A 23,941-nucleotide genomic window follows, 5' to 3' on the forward strand; every position below is an offset into this window, starting at 1 on the left:
GTGAAACTCACAAATAAGATGAGAGAGAAAAAAGAGTGGTAGGACCCAATACTTTTTTGTGTGTGTAGAAAAGTTATTTATGAAATAATCATAACTTTAGTTTTAATTAAAATAGGAAAAAATATTTGTCATTTTAAATGACAGAAAATTATGTCATTTTAAGAGAGATACAGACAAAGAAAATTTAAATTTTAAATTAAAAAAACCACTCACTTTCTCTCTCCCATGATTTCTACTTTTCTATGTCTATCTCTCTCATAAGATAACATAACTTATGACATTTAAAATGACAAACACAGAACTCATTAAAATAACTAATACATATTTTTTTCAATAGGTCCGCAAAGTGGGTGGGACCCACAACACCCTACCTTCATAAACGCAATGCGTTAACATTACCTCAGAAACAAAGAGAGAACTGAGAAAAAGCCACTGCTGTCGGTTCTCCGCCGCCGTTTGTGCCTCCGGCGTCCCAGCTTCTTCCTCCTAGCGTCACCGTTAGTGCCTCACATAAGGTTTAGGGTTTACCATTACCAACCACGATACGAAGCACCAGGTAATGGTTTCCAATATTTCAAGTATCATGCTTCAAGTTAAAAATATTAGGTCTGAGAAATTGTAAGTTTCATTATGTTATACACTTTGACAGCGGAAAAAAATACGTACTTGAAATACTTTTTGGATTGGTACAATCAATGCACATGCCTAATAGGTGTTTTTCTTTGTGGAGTTTTGAGAACACTTGGAACATTAGAAAGGAATAGTTTATTTTAACAGTTTAGTGCTTTTAACTTTAGGTTTGTGGAGCGGTGCTGTAATGCAGACTCTTATTATCAAAGTGATATTTTTGGTTCATGTGATGTTCATTGAATAGTTTAGAGAGGTTTATATAATGTTTTCCCGCCGTTTGATGTGTAGCTTGTGAAACAATATTTTTTGCTTGGCTATACTTCACTTGAGGCATGATTGCTGAACCTAACTTGGGGTCTGTTTGCACTTTGCAGGCTGCTATAATGTGGTTGTATGGTTTCTTTCTCCTCCTCCAACCCCATTTTCTAAAATTCATGACTATTTATTTACCTATTGTTACTGCATACACAAGTTCAGTTCTCTGTTGTTGGACAAGGCATATGTATTTTATTTATAGAATGTTGACAGCAGCAAACCTCAAGTCCTAAGTAGCTTGTTTATGTTAATGTTTGATCATAAAACTTTGTATCTTGCGAATTATTTATTTATTTATTTTATATTTCAGGTGTTTTAAATTGTTGAACTAATTTACTTATAATTGGACAAACTGCTAGAAGTTATGATACTGGACTTAGTTTGGATTTCTATTTCGTTTTTGGGAACTTTTTAAATGTTTTATGATTTATTAGGTATTTCTGGATCCCCAAAGGTATCCAGTTCCCTGCATGGAATGAGGGATACATGCATGTCATGGGTGTAGGGTGTGAAACGAGGACAATTTTTCATCTACAGGGTGGGGACACTACCCATCCCCTCCCTGCTGTGGTGACTTTATATCGTAAAAGAATTGATTCTGAAAAAAATTGATTTATGTTTTGTAATGAATAATGATATTTGATAATTTATTTTTAAAAGTTTGATTTTATTTGGATTATATAAAGTAGAATCACAAAGGCTGGTGCCAATTCGTCCCTATTTTAATTTCACTCAGCAATTCCTCCTCACTTTACTTGGGTTGGTGTCTTTTATTTCTAACCTTTTTATTGCCCTATGCAGGGAAATCATCCAAACAAAACTCTAACACTATGAAGACACCACAACCTGCTCGTCCTACTTCTAACTTGAATAGGTAATAGTAATGGTTGTTTTGTTGTAGTTGGACAGCAATGGATGCTGTCTTTTTAATTCACTCTTTTTTGTCCTTCTTTTGTTTTAGAACTTTCAGTTGACTGCTTATTAATCAGTTCACTTTGTGAAGGCTCTCTGGATTGTTTATTCGTGGTTAAAGTGGTTATTATATAGTCCACCTTCTCTTATCTACTTACATTGCTCTACTAAGCACCTCAGAATGAATCAAATTCAAAAGCTCTCACTCTCAGTCCCACTCTGTTTTCAACCCCTCCTCTATTTCCGTCCTTTTCACTTATCATCTATTCATCCAATCACACCCTAAATCTTTCATCAAAAACTACTATTTCATGCTGCTCTGGCTGTGGCTTTTTATTCACTTTCAGATGGGGTAATTCTTTGTTGTTTTTTAAATCATGCTATTAATTCTGTTTATGTGTGTTTGTCTACTTTTACCGACCCCAACTAGTTTGAGATCAAGGTTATGATGATGTTGATTTGTTGTTGTCTACTTTGAGTTACACTGGTCCATGATAATCTACTACCTTGTTTACATGATTAAATATTTTATCATGCTAGTATAAAAACTTTTTTTTTTTTTTGTCTTGGCTTTTCCAAAAATTAAAAATTTGTATTGCTGTACCCCCTTTTTCAGGAAAAGGAAAGAAGGTAAAAGTGAGAAAAAAATGGAAGATGACAAAAGGGTGAAAAAAGGGAAAAATGTTGATGTCCCTAAGTCTCGTAGCATGCTGAAGGATGACCATGATGTTGAAGGTTTGACTTAACATATTTTAATAGTACATATATATGTGGAAGAAAAGAATTTGGTATGTGTAGCAAAGTTTTACTCCTTAGGTTTTTCATCATTCATTTTTGTTGGCTTCATTATGGGTTTATGATCAGATTCATAATTTTTTTCGTATTACTTATGGAACTTTACTTAGATGTTATACTTTAATTTTATTTTATTTTATCGAAGTTTAAGTAAAACCCTTTTGTTAGGCCGTGATTATTTAAATTTAATCTTTGGTTCCTGATTGTATGCTCTGCCACTCTTTGACTGACTGTTGGATTTCTGCACTCTCCACCACTTTTTCAATTGTGTATATCTTTTTGGTGATGTTGTTATTCTTTACTTTCTTAGGGTTTGACAACGGTTCAGCTAGAAGCAAAGTAGTGGAAAGTATGGGGCAAGATCCAGATGACAATGATACTGGACTGACAGAAGGTTCTGAAACTGAAGGTGATGTTGAGTTTTCTCGTTCAGATGAAGAGGATATTGGAATTAATGATCAACCAACTTCTGAGGATTCAGTGCATTTGAGGTTCGTTAACATTAAAATTCTTTTGTTGTTGTTTTAATTATTTTTTACTTTGGAATGAAAAAGAAATTCATTAGATAGAAGAGAGAAAAACTGAATGGAGGGGGCTAGGATAAGTATCCTTGCATATATATATATATATATATATATATATATATATATAGGCAGGATCCTTTGACACCGGTGTGAAACTTTGAAATTTGACACCAAATCTCAACCGTTGATTTCCGCAAATCAACGGTTATCATTTATTGGGAATCAAACTTATTATGTATATGTAAAGAACTAAGTGGCTAAAAGATGCACCTAAACTCTCCAATCTCTGTGGCAATTGGAAAGGAAACTCCTCTGATTTTGTTTATACTTTTTTCACTAAAAACTTTTTCATAATTGATTTCCATGTTAAATATTCTTATAATTGTACCATATATGATTTTGACCTCTTGCATGTTTCGTGATATATTTTAACTAGTTACTAGACATTGTTATTTTTTGTATTACGTAGCCATTATACATAGCTCATATGATTTTGATTTTTCTTGTCATCCTTTAATCTGATATTGTTTTTCTGGGCAGCTCTTTTAATTTACATTTGGAACATAATTTATCACAAGAAGAAATTAGCGACCAAAGGAACAGGAAATTTATCTGGGAGATACCAGCTATTGGTATATCAAATTGCAAATGGACAGGAACTGGAGAGAATATTTTGGAGGTATTTCATGTTATTATATTCTTTTGGTGTATCCTAGATTCCATGTTTCAGTGGCCTCTTCGTGAAAGTGAAAAATTTAATACGATTTTGTGGCCATATGTCGATCAATGGCCATGAAGGAATGTCGATCAATCTCATTTGAAAGGTATGGGATTTGGAGTTCCATATTGGTTGTATGGGCAATTATGCCTCCCAGTTGCAATCGAGCGGCGCGAGTGGTGCACCCCAAGGTTCTTATCAAATGGTATCAGAGTCTTCCACTATGCCTCTCGATTGCAATCGAGCGGTGCAGGTGATGACACCGGCATTGCAGTGTTTGCACGGGGCTAATAAAAGACTAGCGCAAAGCCAGCCCGGGTGGGCGCCGGGGCTGCGGAGCATGATGGAATGTTACGATCCCATTTGCAAGGTATGGGACTTGGAGTCCCACATTGGTTGTATGGGCAACTAATGTGGGGTTTATAAGGCTTTGGATACTCCCACTCTTTGAGCTAGCTTTTGGGGTGGTGCACCCCAAGGTTCTTATCACCTTGGCACACAGTAAAGTGGCTGCTTTGTTTCAGAACGATGGTCTTTCATCCCATTTCTGTTTGTTTCTTTCCTTCAAATAGATAATGTTGTGTGTTAGATGGGAAAACTAGTAGATATTGCAAATGCATGGTCAAATTTGATGCCCTTTACCCCTAGGTTTTGAAATAGGACTTGTTGACTTTTTGCTTGCGTCCCATTATTTTTTTAAGGTTACTTTTTGAGTTGATAATAGTAAATTGAGTCGATGACGTGTGCTGTTTATGTATTTTTGGAGACTTTTATTAGTTGTCCTTGTAGTGAAAATAAAATATGAATCCGCATCTTTGACGAAGAATTTTTCCTTTAATGTTAATTTTTTTCCTCATCATTGACTTCATCCATGTCTTGGCTTTGTTGTAAACTTGTAATTTTATATTAAGTAAAACCATAGTATTTTACCCAAAAAAATTCATAATCTTACATTAGCTTATAAAAGATGTGTTCATCCTTCAGTTTGCTCAAGGTCTCAAGTACATATTACATTTTTCTCTATTGATTTCTGTTTTAGGATTTGCATATCAATTCTTGTGATAGTCTGAAGGAAAAGTTGTACAAGCACTGGATGGATGTCTACAAGACATCTGGAGGAAAGGATATGTATTCACCTAAACAAAAGATATTTGTCTCCCTTTGTAAGTTGATTTTAAATTATAATGAATCAGTTACTCTCTTAACCTTACTCATTTGCATCTAGTCAATCTTTAAAAGCCTAAATCTTCCCCATTAGTTTCCTCAGATGTTTATCTTGAATGTTCACTTCTCTACGGATGCGTTTAAGAGACAGTTTTTTTCTAATATTCTGAAATCTTTCAAATTTCTAAAATAACTTCTGGTCTAATAGGGAATTGTGTTGGTGATATAGGGAAATAGCAAAAGGTGAAACAAAGACGAAGCAAATGGCTTTTCCCATTTTTTATAGTGGTTTTATTTTATCCTGCATGATACAAAATTAAGAAAGTTAAAACCTTGTAATTGATATAGTCTTAAAAGAAAATTAATATGGCACCCTAGCCTGTGTCGATATGGCTGTAGATTCTATCTTCATTCTTGAATTTAAGTCTGAATAACAGTTTAGGATGCATAGAAGGTTTAAAATGAGACATTCATTTTGTTTAGTAATTGATAAAAATAGGGGTTTGGTGTTTGTCATTTTAAATGACATAGGTTATGTCATTTTAGGAGAGAGATAGACACAAAAAAATGGAAATCATAGGAGAGAGAAAGTGGATGATTTTTTTTTAATTTAAATTTTAAATAAAAAAAATATTTTGTGTCTATCTCTCTTTTAAAATGACGTAACTTTATGTTATTTAAAATGACAAACACTTTTCCCTAAAAATATACTGCTCATTCTTCAGTCAAACACGTTAGGGATTGTATTTTAAAATTTCTTTTACAACATCGCTTTCGTTGCAAACTAGATTGAAATGTTCTCTAGTCATCCCAAATTTGTATTTTAAGAGTGTTCTAAATTATGTCTGAAGTTTTTCAACATCAACAAGCCTATGTTTTCTTCTTACATTCAACCAAGTTGATCGAACAAATCGGATACAAATATTTTTCTCAAAATGCACCTTTTAAATGCTACTTTGCGTTTCTTTATTAAGCTCTTTATTTGTATTTATGAGTATCCCCACTGATAATCACTAATTAAATCGTTGAGATGGTATCTGTGAAGTGTTCCTTGTTTCAGCAAGGTTCATTAAGTTGAGTTGGTATTCGTTTAAATTGTATTAGTTTTTTGTTATATGTAGTCTGCTGTCATAGGGGATGCATGGGTCAATTTGCATTTTTTTGCACATGACTGTATTATATATTTACAGCCTTGATTTTTTGTAATCATTTTATGGGTATTGGCTTCATGTTAAATTGGTTCCAGGCAGCAGCTACCGGGATATACTTTACTGTAACAAGAGACCATTCTATCTCAAAGGCCTTGAAGACATAAGCATCATGGATGCATACATAATGCATTCTGTAAGCAGATTTCCTGTCATTCTTTATAAAATTATGGAGTTTTTGAACATCTTTGATTTAGAGACTACTATGTACAGCTCAATCACATCTTCAGAACTAGAGACTGCGTGAAAAAGAATGATGCCAAATTGACCAGGCTTGGAGAGAGTGCTGATATTGATAGATTTCGAGATCAGGGTTTTACTCGTCCTAAGGTCTGAGTCTATATTGCTTCCTTATGATGGATTTCTGATTATAATTGCAGTTGCCACTTTGTAATCTTTAATCAATTCTCTACAATTTGTTTTTCCACATTATTTCTTAATCCTATGAATTATTTGACTTTTGGAGAAACGAGCAATTTTTTAAAATAATTGGTAGATTTGGTATTCCTTGAAGTATACTGTTAGAAACTGAATCAAAACACTTATTATTCCTCTGAGAATATTGGTACCGGTGTGGTAGAATTACATTGAAAGATAAAGACTGAAGGCGTAAAAGGATAATAAAGGGTATTTCAGAGACCTTGCTCTCTCCCTCAGTGTCCTCTACTTATTTTTCTGCCTCGATCTTCTCCCTATCTCCTTTCTTATAGCCATACAGGTCAATTTTCCTTCCTGATTCCCCTTGATTGCCTTACTAGAAAGTTGGAATATGTTACTATTGAAATATATAAGATTGGTTCTTTACAGTTACACAAATCACTCAATTTCCCTTGATTGCCTCATGCAATCTGTTACATAATCATTCAATTCTCTTTGATTGCTTTCTGTGCTTGTTCCTAATATAAACCTTGGTAATAGGTGGTTTCCTAGCATATACACTTCATTGTGGATTTTATAAGGCTTTTGGCCTTTTCTTTTGTTTTATGTTTAATTGATAAAGTTGGTATTCCCTTGAAGTAAACTTCAAATTAGAAGCAAGCTTCTATTTAAGAAATGTTATGTACACTTAATAGATCTTCTCAATGTTAGTTTGTGATGTTGTAAACAATAAGTAAGATCTTTTTTTATGTGAGATAAAATACCCCATGCCATGTGAAAGGATTATGACTGCAGCAAGTAACACAATTGGAAGTCTAAACTGGACACTAATTTATGTGTACGAGGAAGGGAGTAACAAAGAGTATTTTGAGTTCAAAAATTCCATGTTGAATTTTCCATTCTGTGTTGTAAAACCCATCTCTTTACCCGGTTGCTTGCACTATGAAGTTATGTATGGGTGAAGATAATGGGTGGAAATGAAGGGATGAACAGGGACTAGGGACTTATTTCCCTTGGTTAACACATACAACCCCCCTTTGAAAAACAAAACAGTATATGACTTTTGAATTTCACGGTTAATTATATAGATTTTAGAATAATCATATAAGCAATATCTCATCTCTCAAATTTCACAGCTTATAAATGAGAGGATGAAAAAAATTCAGTTATTACTATATACATCATACAAAAAATTTCGGCCGGGTATATGAGATTCTCTGGTTAGGCTAGCTGCTTTTTCTGGGTCAGGCTTTACTCTACACATATTCTTTGGGTTACCGAGTGAAATTTGAATGAGTTACGAAAGAAACCATTTCTTCCTCTAGTGTTTGTGTTCTTGTTTCTGTGTGGATAAGGAACTTGTAGCTTGATTTGATCTATTTGAAAAAGTGAATGAAGAGAAAATGATCAGATTTGCTTCTAGTCAACATAGAAAACAAATTGTCTTAGAAATCTTTAGCTGCCCTGTTCTGCTGCTTGTGTGGCTCCTGTGCTATGGCTTAACTAGCCATATCTACCATGTGGCTGTCACGAGTCTCACGACCTGAATAGACTAAGGTAACTCAAGCTTTCTTAGCTTGGCAAGCCTATCTTTCTCAAACAACCCATAAAACAAGAGAAAATTCCAATAGATTCATAGTTCAAATTTTATTGAAATTTTGACAGAGTTCCTCTGTATTTCTAATATTTCCAAAAAAAAAAATAAATACCTGGTAGACAATGTATATATTACCAACTAACAACAATAATAACAAAATATATAATTCAGACTTTATGGACTAAAAAAATCTAAAAGATGTCGCTAAGAAACTCCCTATAGCTACATAATGTTTAGAGTTTCAAAATAAACAAAGAAAATTAATCTGGATAAAATACAATAGGCTCACCAATGGTTAAAACTCAAAGATTAAAAGCCCAAACACATAAGGCCCGAACAATGAGGGATATCATCATCGCGCATAAAGAATCAGGGGGCGCGATGAAGTCATCATGCCTAAACCGTCTTTAAACATGACTTTAGAGTTAAGGAATAGATCAATAAAGCACGAATAAGAAGCTACCGCGTCACAGAACCAATACACAAAGGACAGCTCCAACTTGCCACCTCTCTACCCAGATAGCTTGACATAATAGAGATAAGGCCAGAAAGGCACCAGCTGAACCTGTAGCCCATAAATAGCCAATCAGAAGGCATATCGTCTACCAAAGACGGCATCAGATTCACTATATAAACAAAGTGTACATACCCAGGTATGATCATCCAATTCAGTAAGAATACAACATAAGTCTGGCTTTGATACTGACTTAAGCGTCAGAGTGTCATTGCAGGTACTCATCCCAATCGGAGGCGTTGCGCCAAAGGAGAATCATTTCAATCCCTCCATCATCAACCATCAACCATCAGCAGCCCAAGAACCTCCAAAAAAGTAGATAACCGAACTCCAAGTCTTCTCTCATCAACCGTGTGTGATTAGGCTTAATACCTATTGTCAACCCATATAGTATTGGTCTGATCAAAAATGATATCCTATCCAAAAAGACAGCTACCAAAATATGCTACGAAAAATAAAATAAAATAAAATAAGGGTGAGTCACAAAGACTCAATGAGAGCATAATAATTACAATAAATAAGAAGGGGAAACAAAATACGTATGAGTGTTTTATCCTTTTAATAGCTTTAGCCAAAAACATATTCACATATTACAAAAAAAAAAAACATATTCACATAATAAAAGTAAATAATATAAACAAAATTAACAAGGTTGATATGGGAATAAAAAATTAAGAAATTTTAGAATGATGTAATGAACATTTACAAAGCATCCTAAAATCATAAGTTTAATATTGTAATAACCCTAATATGTGAATTTTGAATTATGAAATAATTAAGGGAATTAATTATGAAATTGTGAAATGATTAAGGATTTAATCATGATAAATGTGAGATAATTAGATGGAATGTATAATTTTAGGGAGACCCTCTAAAATAAAATAAGATGCTCTTCCTCACCAGTGTTTTAAAACCCCACCCCACCCCCCGGGTTAACCCTGACCCCTACCCTCTGAGGGTTGGGGTCACAAGTTGGACCCTATATGCACATCGACCCTTCCGACTTCCAAAACCCGGCCGAGTTTCAGTGACTCCCGGGTCAGAGGGGGTCACTGCATGTTTATTTTTTTTAAAAAAAAAATTCCATGAAACAACTTCGTTTTATTAAAAGAATAAAATTAAAAATGCTTGCAAACCTAAATCTAAGCGTTCTCTTCTCTCCCAGTGACCTATATGTCTTCAATCTTCACCTCGTAGACGTGAATCTTCTAGAAAAGGTAAGAATTTTACCTATTCAAATGAAATCCTTACGGTCGTCGATGGAAAACGAAAACTCATTCTTACTTCCTTTAAATTTTCCTTTGTCAGGGACCTTCTCCAAAGAGGCAGAACCGGGTCAGCGTATTGATCCCATTAGAATATGAGTTTTGTACTTTGGTATCTTGATACTTTAATTAGGTTGTGTAATATTGACTTGTGGTTGTAGTTAGAGAATTATGTTAAGTATATTTTGAATCTTTGATAATTAGTGGTTTGTTTTTAAATATTTTTATATATGATATATATATTTAAATATTTTTAATATATAAAATCGGGTCAGCATAGTGACCGGTGACCCCCGGTTGAATCTGTGACTCCATGACCCCTGACCTCGGCCGGGTCGATGGCCGAGCCGGGTTTTTAAACACTGTTCCTCACTTCTCTCCCAGACATTTCACTGACTTCAAAACGCCGCATCTCTCCCTCACGTCACGTTGGCCCTCTCTTCCTCGCCGAACGCAACGGACCTACTCACCCACTGTTTTCGTCCCTCACACCAACAACAAAGTTTTAGTTTGGTCGCTATTTCTGTTCTCTCTCCCTCAACACATTTCGCTATTGCTGTTCGTCGGAGCTTGTTTGGTCGAAGTCCACCGCCTTGTTCGCCGCCGGTCGAGTTCCATCCTCGCCGCCGAGCAAGAAAATTAGGAGTGTAAGGATGGACAGAGGGGAGATGTTGGGAAGGTTTTTTAAACAGTTTTGAATATAGAAACAGATATGGAGAGAATAGAGAAAAATCAATAAAATTTCTAGTGGTACTTCTGAGAGCATTCAACGAGAAAACAAAGGAGTCTGAGAAGAGAATATTGTTGCTCCCTCCCATTTCATCTCTGGTGACTTTGTGACTTAGCTTTAGCCGTGGACTCACAAGTTTAGTTTGTTTTTGCCCCTAGACCTCTACCATTTCCATTTCCATTCCATTCCGTTCAACACTATTGAAAATGGGGAGTGATGACAGTCTAAAGACATGGGTATCGGATAAGTTGATGTCCCTGCTGGGATATTCTCAGCCCACAGTTGTACTGTACATGATTGGGCTATCCAAGCAAGCTACTTCGCCAACCGATTTGGTGGGCAAACTTTCAGATTTTGGGGTCTCGTCTACAGATATTCATTCATTTGCTGAAGAAATTTATTCGAGACTTCATCATAAATCATTGGGCTTAAATCAATATCAGAGACAAGAGAGAGAAGCTGCAATGTTGGTGACTATGGTGGAAAAGATAAATCTTCCATGACTACTGCTTCTACGTCCAGAAAGGTATAAGAAACATTTTAGGAAGAAAACTGAAGATCAAGACGATCAAGATGATAAGGTAATTTCAACAAAGGAAAGGGAGAGACAAGTTAAGAGACGAACATCCCCTGATGAAAGATAGTGGGGTTCAGAGTCAGAAGAAGAAAGATTGAAAGATCAAAGAGAGAAGAAGGAATTAGAGCAACATATGAAAGAAAGAGATGCAGCACGAACACGAAAGCTGACTAAACCAAAATTAACATGGAAGGAGGAAGGAGAGGCAATTCGAAGATCTAATGCTGCATAGCAGGATGATATTACTTGAATATAAAATAATAGAAGAATAATATGTTGTGTATTGATCTGTGTCAAGGAGTTATAATATATAGAGACCCTAATGGGCTTAAGTGTAAGGCCCAAACCTAATCCAAACCTAATCCTAATACAGTCAGAATACAGTCAGACTATTTACGGATAAGACAGAATCCAATCATATATATTATGAGCACCAAGCTTGTTACAAATGTATTCAACCCGAGGACCTCTAAGAGCTTTAGTGAAAACATCTGCTAGTTGATTAGATGAGTTGACAAAAGCTGTCTTGATTTCTCCTGATTGAATCTTTTCCCGAATGAAGTGACAATCAATCTCTATATGTTTGGTCCTCTCATGAAAAACAGGATTAGAGGATATATGTAGTGCAGCTTGATTATCACAGATGAGTGTCATGGGTTGTTTCTGTTCACAAAGATGAAGCTCCTGAATCAACTGCTTTAACCAGATCAACTCACAGGTAGTATTTGCCATTGCACGATACTCAGCTTCTGCACTAGAACGGGAAACAACAGGTTGTTTCTTGCTTTTCCATGAGATTAAGTTTCCTCCGAAGAAGACACAATAACCAGAAGTAGAGCGTCTGTCCGAGGGTGATCCTGCCCAATCGGCATCTGAGTAACCACAAATTTCTGTATTTCCCTGATCCGAATACAACAAACCTTTTCCTGGTGCTCCTTTGATGTATCGGAGGATCCTCACAGCAGCATCCCAATGTGAATCACAAGGGGAATCAAGGAACTGACTGGCCGTACTGACAGCGAAAGAAATATCTGGCCTAGTCACAGTAAGATAATTGAGCTTCCCAATTAGCCTCCGATAACGTCCAGGATCAGATAACGGCTCCCCCTGTCCGGGTAATAACTTGACATTAGGATCCATAGGTGTATCAACTGGTTTACTCCCCAACATACCAGTTTCTTCTAGGATATCCAAGGCATATTTCCTTTGACAGATAGAAATGCCCTGTCTTGATTGCGCCACCTCAATTCCCAAGAAGTAACGCAGCTTCCCAAGGTCCTTTGTTTGAAATGTACTAAACAAATGCTGTTTTAACTGACGAATTCCGTCTTGATCACTTCCGGTGAGAATGATGTCGTCAACATAGACTAACAAATAGATACACTTATCAGGAGATGTAATCCTATAAAACACAGAATGGTCAACTTTACTGCGGATTAAGCCAAACGCCTGAACAGCAGAACTGAAACGACTGAACCATGCTCGAGGAGACTGCTTGAGACCATATAAGGATTTCCGAAGACGACACACCTTTCCAGACTCCCCCTGAGCAACAAAACCAGGTGGTTGCTCCATGTAAACTTCTTCTTGTAAATCACCATGAAGAAAGGCATTTTTGATGTCAAGTTGAAGGAGTGGCCAGTGACGAACAGCAGCAAGGGCAAGAAAGAGGCGGACTGACGCCATCTTAGCGACCGGAGAAAATGTATCGCTATAATCAAGGCCAAAGATTTGAGTAAAACCCTTGGCAACTAAACGTGCCTTGAGACGATCAATATGGCCATCAGGTCCAACTTTCACAGTAAAAACCCAGCGACAACCAACTATAGACTTCTCTGGAGGAGCAGAACAAGGTCCCAAGTGCCATTGGAATGAAGTGCAGTCATCTCATCAAGCATTGCTTGACGCCACCCTGGATGGGAAAGTGCTTCACCTGTGGTCTTAGGAATAGAAATAGAAGAAAGACTAGAAACAAAGGTGAAATGAGGTGAAGAAAGACGGTCATAACTCAAAAAGGTATAAAGAGGATAAGGGTTACGAGTAGTACGTGTACCTTTTCTTTGAGCAATGGGAAGAGTCTCTGATGAAGGATCCGGAGGGGAAGAAGCAACAGCAGTGGGCGATGAGTCAGCAAGAGTCGAGTCGACAGGAGGCACAGTTTTGCGACGCTGATAGGTGAGAAGTGGACGGTCCTCAGGTATAGAAGCAATAGGTTGCTCATCTGGAATAGAAGCACCTGCAGCTGGCAAAGACAAGTCAAGAAAAGGGACAGGAAGGACATGATCAACCTGTGACATCTGAGATGGGATAGAATTAAAGGGTTGTTGATCAAGAAAAGTGACATCAGCGGAAACTAAGTAACGCTTAAGGTCGGGAGAATAACAACGATAACCCTTTTGAAGACGAGAATAACCAAGAAAGATACACTGAAAGGCTTTGGATGTTAACTTATCCTTACCAGGAGTGAGATCATGAACAAAACAAGTACAACCAAAGACATGTGGAGTTAGAGGATAAAGAGGAACATCTGGAAGCAATAGATTATGAGGAATGTCATTGTGGAGCACAGATGAAGGCATGCGATTGATGAGAAAACAAGAGATGAGTACAGCATCTGCCCAGAAGTGAAGGGGAACCTGCATATGAATAAGAAGGGTACGGGCAGTTTCAATGAGATGTCTGTTTTTACGTTCAGCCACCCCATTTTGTTGTGGAGTGTGAGGACAAGTAGTTTGATGTAAAGTACCTTGTGTGGCCAAGAATTTAGAAAAATCAATAGAAACATATTCCTTAGCATTATCACTACGTAGAATACGAATAGAAACACCAAATTGAGTATGGATCTCAGGAAAACTTTTTATAAATGGAAAATAGCTCGGAACGATTTTTCATTAAATAGGTCCAAGTGCAACGGGAAAAATCATCAATAAAGGTAACGAAATACCGAAAACCTAAGACAGACAAGGTACGACTTGGACCCCAAATATCTGAATGAACAAGAGAGAAAGGGGCATCAGCTCGTTTATTGACTCGACTGGCAAAAGAGGAGCGTGTATGCTTCCCTTGTTGACATGACACACAATCTAAAGACTGAAGACCGGACAAAAGAGGAACCATTTTCTGCAACTTTGAAAGACTTGGATGACCAAGGCGACTGTGGATAAGTTGTGGAGATTCTGTGAGAGAGCATGCTACTGAAGGACGAGGCACATCCAGATAATAAAGCCCTCGTGACTCACGACCCACTCCAATCATTTTCCCCGTACCCGGATCCTGCACAGAAACAGAATGGTTAGAGAAAGTAATGGTGCAAGTGAGGGAGTGCATCAACTTACTAATAGAAATTAAGTTATAAGGGATGCCAGGAATGTAATAGACAGATGTCAGGGCCAAGGTAGAGGTCGGACGAGCTTGTCCAATCCCACGAACTGGGGCTTTGGTTCCATTCGCAAGGGTAAAAGACGGTAAATGATCAGAATAAGTAAGAGATGTAAAGAGTTCCTTATTACCACAGAGATGATCGGTAGCACCGGAGTCAAATATCCAAGTGCCAAGTGATGTAGAATGAGAAACACAAGCAACAGGATTACCAGTATAAGGCTGAGACTGAGGAGAAGCCTTCCTGAGAGGGGTTTGGAGTGCAGCATAGTCTGAACCTGAACCAAATGATGCATTGTCTGACTGAGCTATATTTGCAACAATAGAAGGAGAGTTAACCTCCGAGAGATCAGGAGATGCTGCTGCCATTTAAAGATAAATTATAAAAGCCGTAAACGAAGGCAAACGATATCCAATCAAGAAGAACCACGCGTCTAAGGTCAGACCCACAGAGAAACAATCACAGATCCAGAAAGGGGAGGAGAAGGCGAGCTTCTCTGTCCAAGACCGGCCGGAAAAAGCCGCCGGAATAGTGATAACGCGCCGGCAGAAGGTGGCGCGTGAAGCCCACGCGCAGAGAAGACAGGTGGCGCGTGACGGCGCGTGGGAAATGCGTTGCTGACCGGACCACCACAGACCTGGTCGCCGGGAAGAGAGGGTCCTGATCGCGTGAAGTTTGGTCGGAAAAGTCGCCGGAAAAAGTCTCCGGTTGCCTGAACAGTGATTCTGACGGCGGGCGGTGGTTCCGGTGGCCGTCGGAGGTGCTGACACGTTTGGAAAAATCACTCAGAGGTTGTTTACAGCCCTAGAAGGCTTGCCGGAAGGACGCACGACAAGAAAGAGGACTCCTAAGCAGTGAGCTTAGGTTTTAAAGCAAAAAACAAGGTTTCTAAGCGGAAGCGAGGGTTCCCAGAACGAAAGAGCTCTGATACCAACTTGAATATAAAATAATAGAAGAATAATATGTTGTGTATTGATCTGTGTCAAGGAGTTACAATATATAGAGACCCTAATGGGCTTAAGTGTAAGGCCCAAACCTAATCCAAACCTAATCCTAATACAGTCAGAATACAGTCAGACTATTTACGGATAAGACAGAATCCAATCATATCTAATCAAATCTAATCATATCATATCTAATATTCTAACAATATTCAAGCATTGAGAAAGGTTTCAAGGCAAGAATACTTTAAGAAAAGGGAGGAAAAAAAATTAGAAGAACTCAGAGACGATATAGAAGATGAGCAATATCTATTTGGAGGTGTGAAGCTTTCAGAAGCAGAATATAGAGCACTAAGGTACAAGAAAGAGATATTTGAACTTGCGAAGCGGTCAGACGAGGCTGACAATGTGAATGAGTATAGAATTCCAGATGCTTATGATCAGGAAGGTGGTGTTAATCAAGGGAAGCGATTTTCTATGGCTATGCAGCATCACAGAGATCCAAGTGCAGAGGATAGGATGAATCCATTTTCAGAACAAGAGGCATGGGAGGAACATCAAATTGGAAAGGCAACGCTGAAGTATCTGATGACTATCAGTTTGTGTTTGAGGACCAGATTGATTTTATCAAGGCATCAGTGATGGACGGAGATAAGTTTGATTATGAAGAGATGGAAGATTCACTTGAAAAGTCCAGAGCAAAGTCAGCTTCAGATGCTCTTCAGGAGGAGAGGAAAAAGTTACCCATTTACCCTTATCGGGATGAATTGCTCCAAGCTGTTAATGATCATAAGGTACTTGTAATTGTGGGCGAAACTGGTTCTGGAAAAACTACACAGATTCCCCAATATCTTCATGAAGCTGGCTACACAAAACGTGGGATGATTGCATGTACTCAGCCACGACGTGTTGCTGCTATGAGCGTTGCTGCTCGAGTTTCTCAAGAAATGGCTGTTAAACTAGGACAGGAGGTTGGTTATTCCATTCGTTTTGAGGACTGCACATCAGAGAAGACTATACTGAAATATATGACAGATGGAATGTTACTGAGGACAGCTTGAAATATCCTTCTCACTTGACTAAGTATCTGCAAAAAAAATCCTACCAAACGCCCCCTTAGTGATATGTGAAATCTAAGTATTATTTGAGACTTTGAGTCATGGGAGGGGTTGCAGATTGTATCATCAATAACCTTTTCTTTCTTGATCAAATGTCTCACTGGAACTGCTTATAGGGGTGTTGGGGTCACTGCAATCTCCCACTCTATCTGATTGGAAAGAGACAGAAGAATTTAGGTCCCTAGTTTTACCATTGGGTGATTCTGAACATCCTGATTGAAGCAGATAACATTTTTTCTTCTTATTACTATTAACATGGATGCCTCCAATACTTAATGTCAAATCCACTTTCATGTCTTCATCAGAACCATCACTGTTTATTTTACAACTCTGAAATGCAGTATAGGAGCTAGGTCCTGCTTCACCTTCATCACAGCCATGTGTTTCAAGGTCAAAACCCCTTTGCTTTTTTATGGTCTCTCCAGAACAGCTTCCACTCCTTTCCTTTGAGCATAGAATATCCTCTTTCAAACTTTGAACATGGAAATCAGGCCCATATGGAATTTGTGGTGTTTGCTGATGTTGTGGAATGAAATGAGGGTGACTTATACCTAAGCTGTTCATGGGGGTCAAAAAAATTTCTTTTGCACACTGTATACCCGGTGTAGTTCCCTTACCTATAAATTACAAAATACTCATAATTGCCAAATAGTAACAGCTTTATATTCTTGCATACTATAATGTCATTTCTCATACAGCAAATAAAAAATATCATTGGGATATGGTAAGAGATTTCAACAAGATTGACAAAAATAATTTTACATACGGTGGTTGCTAGGAATTGGAAACAAATAATAAATAAAAGCTTATAGAATGATTAAAATATGGCCATGGATACAGATGTCACGGAATGAAGGACATCTTACACTGATTCTGACATCAGTATATATGGTTAGTGTCAAAGTACAATGATTGCAAATTACTAGCAAATTTAATAAGGCTTGAATTCACAACTAAAGAAGCGAATAAGACCTTTGATCCACCTTATGACTATGATTTTTTTTTTTTCGTTCAGTGTAGGATTTATGTTGCAAATTGAATTTTGTATTTTGAAGATGAGAAGATAAAGCATGCAACAACATGATTATTACCTGGTTTTTGAAGATGTCTTCATGCATCTGCATTGTCTTTTTGATGGATTCTAAATTGTTTCTATCAAGATTTCACATATTTCAAGGTTGTCCCTCAGTAACATTCCATCTGTCATATATTTCAGTATAGTCTTCTCTGATGTGCAGTCCTCAAAACGAATGGAATAACCAACCTCGTGTCCTAGTTTAACAGCCATTTCTTGAGAAACTCGAGCAGCAACGCTCATAGCAGCAACACGTCGTGGCTGAGTACATGCAATCATCCCACGTTTTGTGTAGCCAGCTTCATGAAGATATTGGGGAATCTGTGTAGTTTTTCCAGAACCAGTTTCGCCCACAATTACAAGTACCTTATGATCAGGTCAAGCATTAGATGATGCAATGGAAGTTGACTTGGAATCTTGATTGATTCAAGTGTAGGTGAGTTTCCAACTTTATGAAATTGGTGTGTTGGATTGCCTATGTTGATGTGAATATAAATATATTCATTTGATGCAATTGATTGATTGCAAATCACCTTGTCGATAGGTAGTTAATCTAGCAAAGGGTGATTGTTGGTGCTTTGGAATAAAGCTTCTTGTGTGATTTCTTTGGTGTGGAGAAATCAACTTGGTTGAAAGCTTTACAAGTAACCTTTCGGATCTTGGATTTATCCTTTTATTATTCCACCAAACCCTAAAAGTTAGGGTTTTGGTTTATGTGGTTGTGTGGATGCAATAAATTGTTATATAATGCATGATGTGTTTTCTGCATAAGATGGTTTCCTTATGCTTTGTGTAAGAGAGTTTCCTTACACAGGTATGTTGCAAGATGGTTTCTTTGCATAATTCATACACAATGTTGCATGAGTGGGTAATGCACGTACACTGGTATGTGTAGGGGTGATAAACGAGCCAGGGGTCTTTCAGGGGCCTTTGGCTCGGCTCGTGAAGGCCTGAGCTTACATGCCTAATATTGGTTGTTAGAATCAGGCTTGGACTTGTATAAAAGCTCGTTTAGTAAAAAGATCTCAGGCTCCAATTCAAAAGCTCGGCCTTGGAGCCTCTCAGGCTGGCCTAGTATATTAATTTTTATTTTTATTTATATTTTTTATACTATTTGTAATAACCCTCTCTCTTCTCTCAATCCATTTCACCCCTATTTTATTAGTTAAACAGACTTTTTGAATGATTTTGTTCTATATTATGTTGTTTGGATGTACATTGAATTTATGAATATTTATGGAATTACTAGTGTTGTTGATTGTATATTCTGTTTGGATAAATTTTTATTGTCTTATTTTTTTTAACAGACTAACAGGCTAAATCGGGCTTTTATTTTTTGTAAATAAGGCAGGCCACAGGCTGATAATTATATTCATAACAGGTAATAGGCTTGGTAAGGCCGACATATTTAAACACAGGCTTAGCCTTTTAAGACCAAAGCTCAGCTCGGCTCGGCCCGTTAACACTCCTAGATATGTGTTAACGTCATGGTACAATATTGAATATGTGCCCCTTATATGGATAATTATATGGATAAACAATTACAACACAAATACATTATTTTAAGGAAAAAAATTATTATTAAAAAAAATTATTTTATTGTAAAATATTTGTGGATGACATTGCACATACTCCATAATTTGTATGACTCATTGTTTTCTCGTAACTTTTGATGTTCCATGTATCCACCACATGACAACACTAATATTGTGTTGAAATGCAATATTCACCTATTGATATTTAGATAAAGACTTGACTTCTATGTAAAATGAGGTGATAATGAGAATCAGAATTATACTCTTCTTCCCTCTAATTTATCTTCTTTCTCTCACTTTGTCATGTAACGCAATTTTTCTTCATCTTATATCTTGTTACATTTTTTGTTCTTAACATTTTCCTTTTATCGCATATATTTCTCAAGGCAGATTTCATGTCTAATTTTCATATTATCTGAGAAAATCTCACTCATATTAATTTTTAATAACAAATCAAAAGTTAACAATTAAAACAATTTTTTTTTCTCTGTTTGTTTATGCACGTAATTCCGTGATGAAATGGTATTGATTTTATTTCTTTTACCTCAATAACTTTAAATTGTGTAACCACAAATTACAAACAGATGATATCTTCTTAGATGAGACAAATGGAGGTTTATGTTCCATTATTTATTAATTTTGGTATCTTGTTACATTATTTATAGATAGAGTGTGCAAAATACTCAAAAAAATCTGAACTATATTAAGAACCAACCCAAATTGAACCCAAAAAAATTGGTTTTTCAAACCAGTTCATGAACATGAACTCATTTTCATTTTTTAAAATAATTCAATTATGAACCAATTCTGAACCTTTTTGTAACCTGTTCGACCTGAACCATTTACACATAAATGTTCTTTTACATGCTTCTATCAATTCTGTGTTGGAAGATGTTATCAAGTATGTGAAACAACTAAAAGAGCGCAAGCAATCAAAGGAAAAAGTTGGATCGTTTAAGAGATCTATTCTCTTCGCCAACGATGAAAATTCTGAAAGCCATTGCAACCAGCCACGCTTTGACATGGAAGTAATAGTTTATGGTAAAGACGCACTCATCAGAATTCACTCTGACAAACAAAGTTGGCGTGCTACTACCATTCTGAGCAAATTAGATAGGCATAATCGGTTCAAATCGAACTGAGCGGTTTCGAACCGATTTCAAACCAGTTCAGGTGAAAAAAAAAAAAGATTCAGTTTTCCGAACTTTTACAGCATGTTTGGTATCTGGAAAATTTTGCAATTCTCGGGAAACCTTGATTGGAGAAGTAACAACTCCATGTTTGCTACCAAAAGTTTTCATCGTTTCCGGAACGAATATATTTCCTGGCAATGCCTTTTATGTACAAAATTTTGTACGGTCAAGAGCTGAATAATTCCATAGATTAAATGGACTTTTTTGGTACCGGGGAAAGTTTCAAATTAATGCAAAAAATGTGACAAAATTAACCTTACTTTTGGTATGGTACGATCTGTCTGAAAATATTTTTGAATTAAAAGATAAATGTGAGGTTATTTTGGTAAAATAACATCACATTCCCACTAATAATTCATAACCAACCAAGCACATACTCAGTGAAATAACCTTTATTTTTTCTGAGAAAATATAGCTCTATCAAACAGCTTTTTAGTAATATTCTAGTAAAATATATTTTTCGCTACATTTCGGTAATAATTATTTCCTAGATAAAAAAAAATTTCTCCTCTACCAAACGTCCTCTCACGGAGTGCGGATATGCAAAATATTTAGTTCAATTCGACCCATGTCCATCCCTATTTACAACCCTTATGGACTTTGGGCCTTTATTTTGGGTTGAGTTTGGGAATTTGGGTAGTCAAGAATGCATGCTCTCAGCTAGTAAACTATGCAAGAATTTAACATGGGTTGTTCATGTAGCATGCAATCATTCTAAGATGATTCATAAAAAAATATCCTGATCAATATTATAAAAGTTATATTTAAGTACATCATAAGGGCACTACGCCAATAAACAAAAAAAAAAAAAAAACAAAGATTCAATAAATCATAAAACTAGAACATAAAGAATAAAGATATCTCACTCCTAATTATATTATCTGATGTGTAATGATCATCATCATAACCAAAAACATCCCAAAACTATTGCCTTTCTCAAGTGCCAAAAACTTGTTAGCACCACTAGCAGGGCACGTGTACTTACAATGACAATAACCAGAGACTGGAACAACTCCTGCGTTATAACAAAATCCATCAACTGCTTGGTTTTGGTACTTGGCAACACAATCAGATTTACACTGGCTATCATTGCAGTTTTCCATTGCAGTCAAAACTACTTCACATACTCCGTACCTTTTTGGTTTGCATTCATAGAAACAATAACAATTTGTCTGGGCACTACCATTATTGGATGAGCAAATTCCCTGACCATTCGGTCGGTTGATAGAGCAACTCGTGTTACAATCACCTTGGCAAACCCCAAAATCATCCCTGCATATGTCACCAGCCACCATAACCATAAGGGCACCTATGATAACAATGATGCAACATACCATAAGTTAACACAATTTATTTATACAAGTTAGTCATTGTGTCTATATATTCATGCACAATATTATGAATATAACCTATAAGCTCTATACGTAAATGATAATGTGTGTAAGACCTGATGTAAACAAGAGGAGAAGAGTGACATATGCTGAGCAGAGCTTGGCCATGTTTGTTGCTGATTACTTTGGTTACAATATGATCCCTCTAAACAAAATTTGATGGGATGGTTTCTTTTATAACATACAAATGCGTTTAAAATAGGAAATTTTTGGGATTTGATTGATAAATAAAATATGTTTATTCAAAAAGAATTGATTTGATGCTACAATTACGATGTTGATTATATATACATACAAATGACTAGAAATATTATATGATTGGATTTAAAATTTTCTAAATATAGAAACTGAATGTATATTACATATTATTGTTTCTTTTGTTTTTCAGCTGACAATATAATCAATTCAGTTTCGTATTTTTAATAATTTTAAACAAACTTGAATCCATATTCTTGTATTTTACTAAATAGTTTATATTTTTAGAACTGAAATTTGCTAAATAGAAAAATTGAATAGTAAAACTTTAATAAAAAAAATAAAAACTTTTATGTTATTGTGAGTGAGTGTAGAGTCATTAAAAAAAATGAAATTAATTGATTGATTTGATTTAATAATTTCTACATTTAGACTTCATTAAAATAATATGATTTGAATTAATTTTTAAATTAACTTTTATGTTTAGAACTCATCAAATCCAATCATATCATGTTTGAATATATTTCCAATGAATACGATTAAAATTATAATGATATCATCAAGGGATAAAAAACAAAATATATCCGAATATATAATGGAGTAAGTCCTTAGTAATAATTTCATATGGAATTGATTTAAGAATTAAATTCCAAATTACTCGAAATAACACAGTAATATAAATTAAAATTTTAAATTTGACACACTGATTTGGGTCCAAATCGATTCTGAATTAAATCGGTTCCAAATTATTTAAAAGAAAAAGGTAAAATCAGCACAAAAATTGAATCCAATCATGCACGTCAAACAAAGGAAAAAGTTAAAAAAAATCTTTTAATTTACTTGTATACTTTAATCGTTAAACTTTTAAAAAATTCATATGCATTTAATTTTTAATTGTGTGCGTTGAAATCAAAAATCATAATTTGAACGTAAATTTGGATGGAAATATGGAATGATCTGTATGTGAGGACATTTGATTGAATTTTTTTAAAAACTTGCATCTGATTTGCATTCTACTCCGTGAATTACGAGTTATGCATACTTTGATAATTTTTGTTTATTTTTTTGATAATTTTGATACCTATGTTTTTATTTTTTTTTAATTTGACACCTGAACTTTAATCACAAACTAATGCGAATGTGAACTAAATTATCATCTACATTACATGGCTAAGCTTTAGGCAAATCAGTCCCTCAAATTTCTCAGCATGTTATTTGAAATATGTTCCTTCGCTATTGGTAAACGATAATTTTAAATTATTTAACTTTTTTTAAAATTTTGACTTTTTATTTCTTTTATTCATGCCATTTTTTACTTTTCATTTTTTAATCTTTTAAATATTTAATTTTTGAAATAGTTATCATTTATCAAGTGCATTGATTTTGATATATATATATATATATATATATTATACACTAATAATTTTAGCGCAAGATAAATTGATATTTTTAATTACGAGAAAATATAATAAATAAATATTTTGTGTGTGTAAAATAGTCAATGATTTTTTTGTTGATATAGAACATTTTTTAGTCTTTTTTTGTCTGTTTGGATTTTTTTTAATGAAAAAAAAAAGTTAAAATTTAAAATCTCGAGAAAGAGTTTTTTTTTTAGTTGTCGTTTTTTAAAATGTGTAACTTTTCTTAACTTTAAGTAGTTATATAATTAGGTACATAAAGCTATCTTTTTAGCTTAAAAAAAAGATGCAGGCAAAGCAGGTTTTTTTTTTTAAAAGCTATTTAGATTTTTAATCTTTATTTATTTTACAATTTTATCTTTATTCTAA

The 23,941-nt window shown here is 35.5% G+C and overlaps 1 protein-coding gene and 2 pseudogenes across 1 annotated transcript; 2 read left to right on the top strand and 1 right to left on the bottom strand.

Annotated features, from left to right (window-relative positions):
- Positions 1–418: 418 nt before the first annotated feature.
- LOC133306151 (protein NUCLEOLAR FACTOR 1-like) lies at positions 419–18,201 on the top strand. Its single transcript, XM_061506425.1, has 9 exons — positions 419–556; positions 1,747–1,819; positions 2,474–2,592; positions 2,963–3,143; positions 3,717–3,855; positions 4,934–5,057; positions 6,305–6,402; positions 6,480–6,596; positions 18,004–18,201. Exons 2-9 carry the CDS (start codon positions 1,776–1,778, stop codon positions 18,022–18,024), a joined length of 843 nt encoding a protein of 280 aa, XP_061362409.1. The 5' UTR covers positions 419–556; positions 1,747–1,775; the 3' UTR covers positions 18,025–18,201.
- On the top strand, positions 10,957–16,708 carry LOC133306150 (pre-mRNA-splicing factor ATP-dependent RNA helicase DEAH1-like; annotated as a pseudogene).
- LOC133306152 (uncharacterized) lies at positions 16,832–17,928 on the bottom strand (annotated as a pseudogene).
- Positions 18,202–23,941: the final 5,740 nt, after the last annotated feature.

Source organism: Gastrolobium bilobum, unplaced genomic scaffold, assembly GCF_033153095.1.
Source record: "Gastrolobium bilobum isolate Gb01-03AN ecotype WA unplaced genomic scaffold, APGP_CSIRO_Gbil_v1 utg5688, whole genome shotgun sequence".
Taxonomy (NCBI): domain Eukaryota; kingdom Viridiplantae; phylum Streptophyta; class Magnoliopsida; order Fabales; family Fabaceae; genus Gastrolobium; species Gastrolobium bilobum.

Excerpts from the sequence above, each read along its gene's own strand:
- LOC133306151 (XM_061506425.1), top strand. The coding sequence starts at position 1,776 with ATGAAGACACCACAACCTGCTCGTCCTACTTCTAACTTGAATAG. Across the intron at positions 3,144-3,716 it reads GAGGATTCAGTGCATTTGAG|CTCTTTTAATTTACATTTGG; the intron begins GTTCGTTAACAT and ends TTTTCTGGGCAG. Across the intron at positions 6,597-18,003 it reads AGGGTTTTACTCGTCCTAAG|TCCTCAAAACGAATGGAATA; the intron begins GTCTGAGTCTAT and ends TCTGATGTGCAG.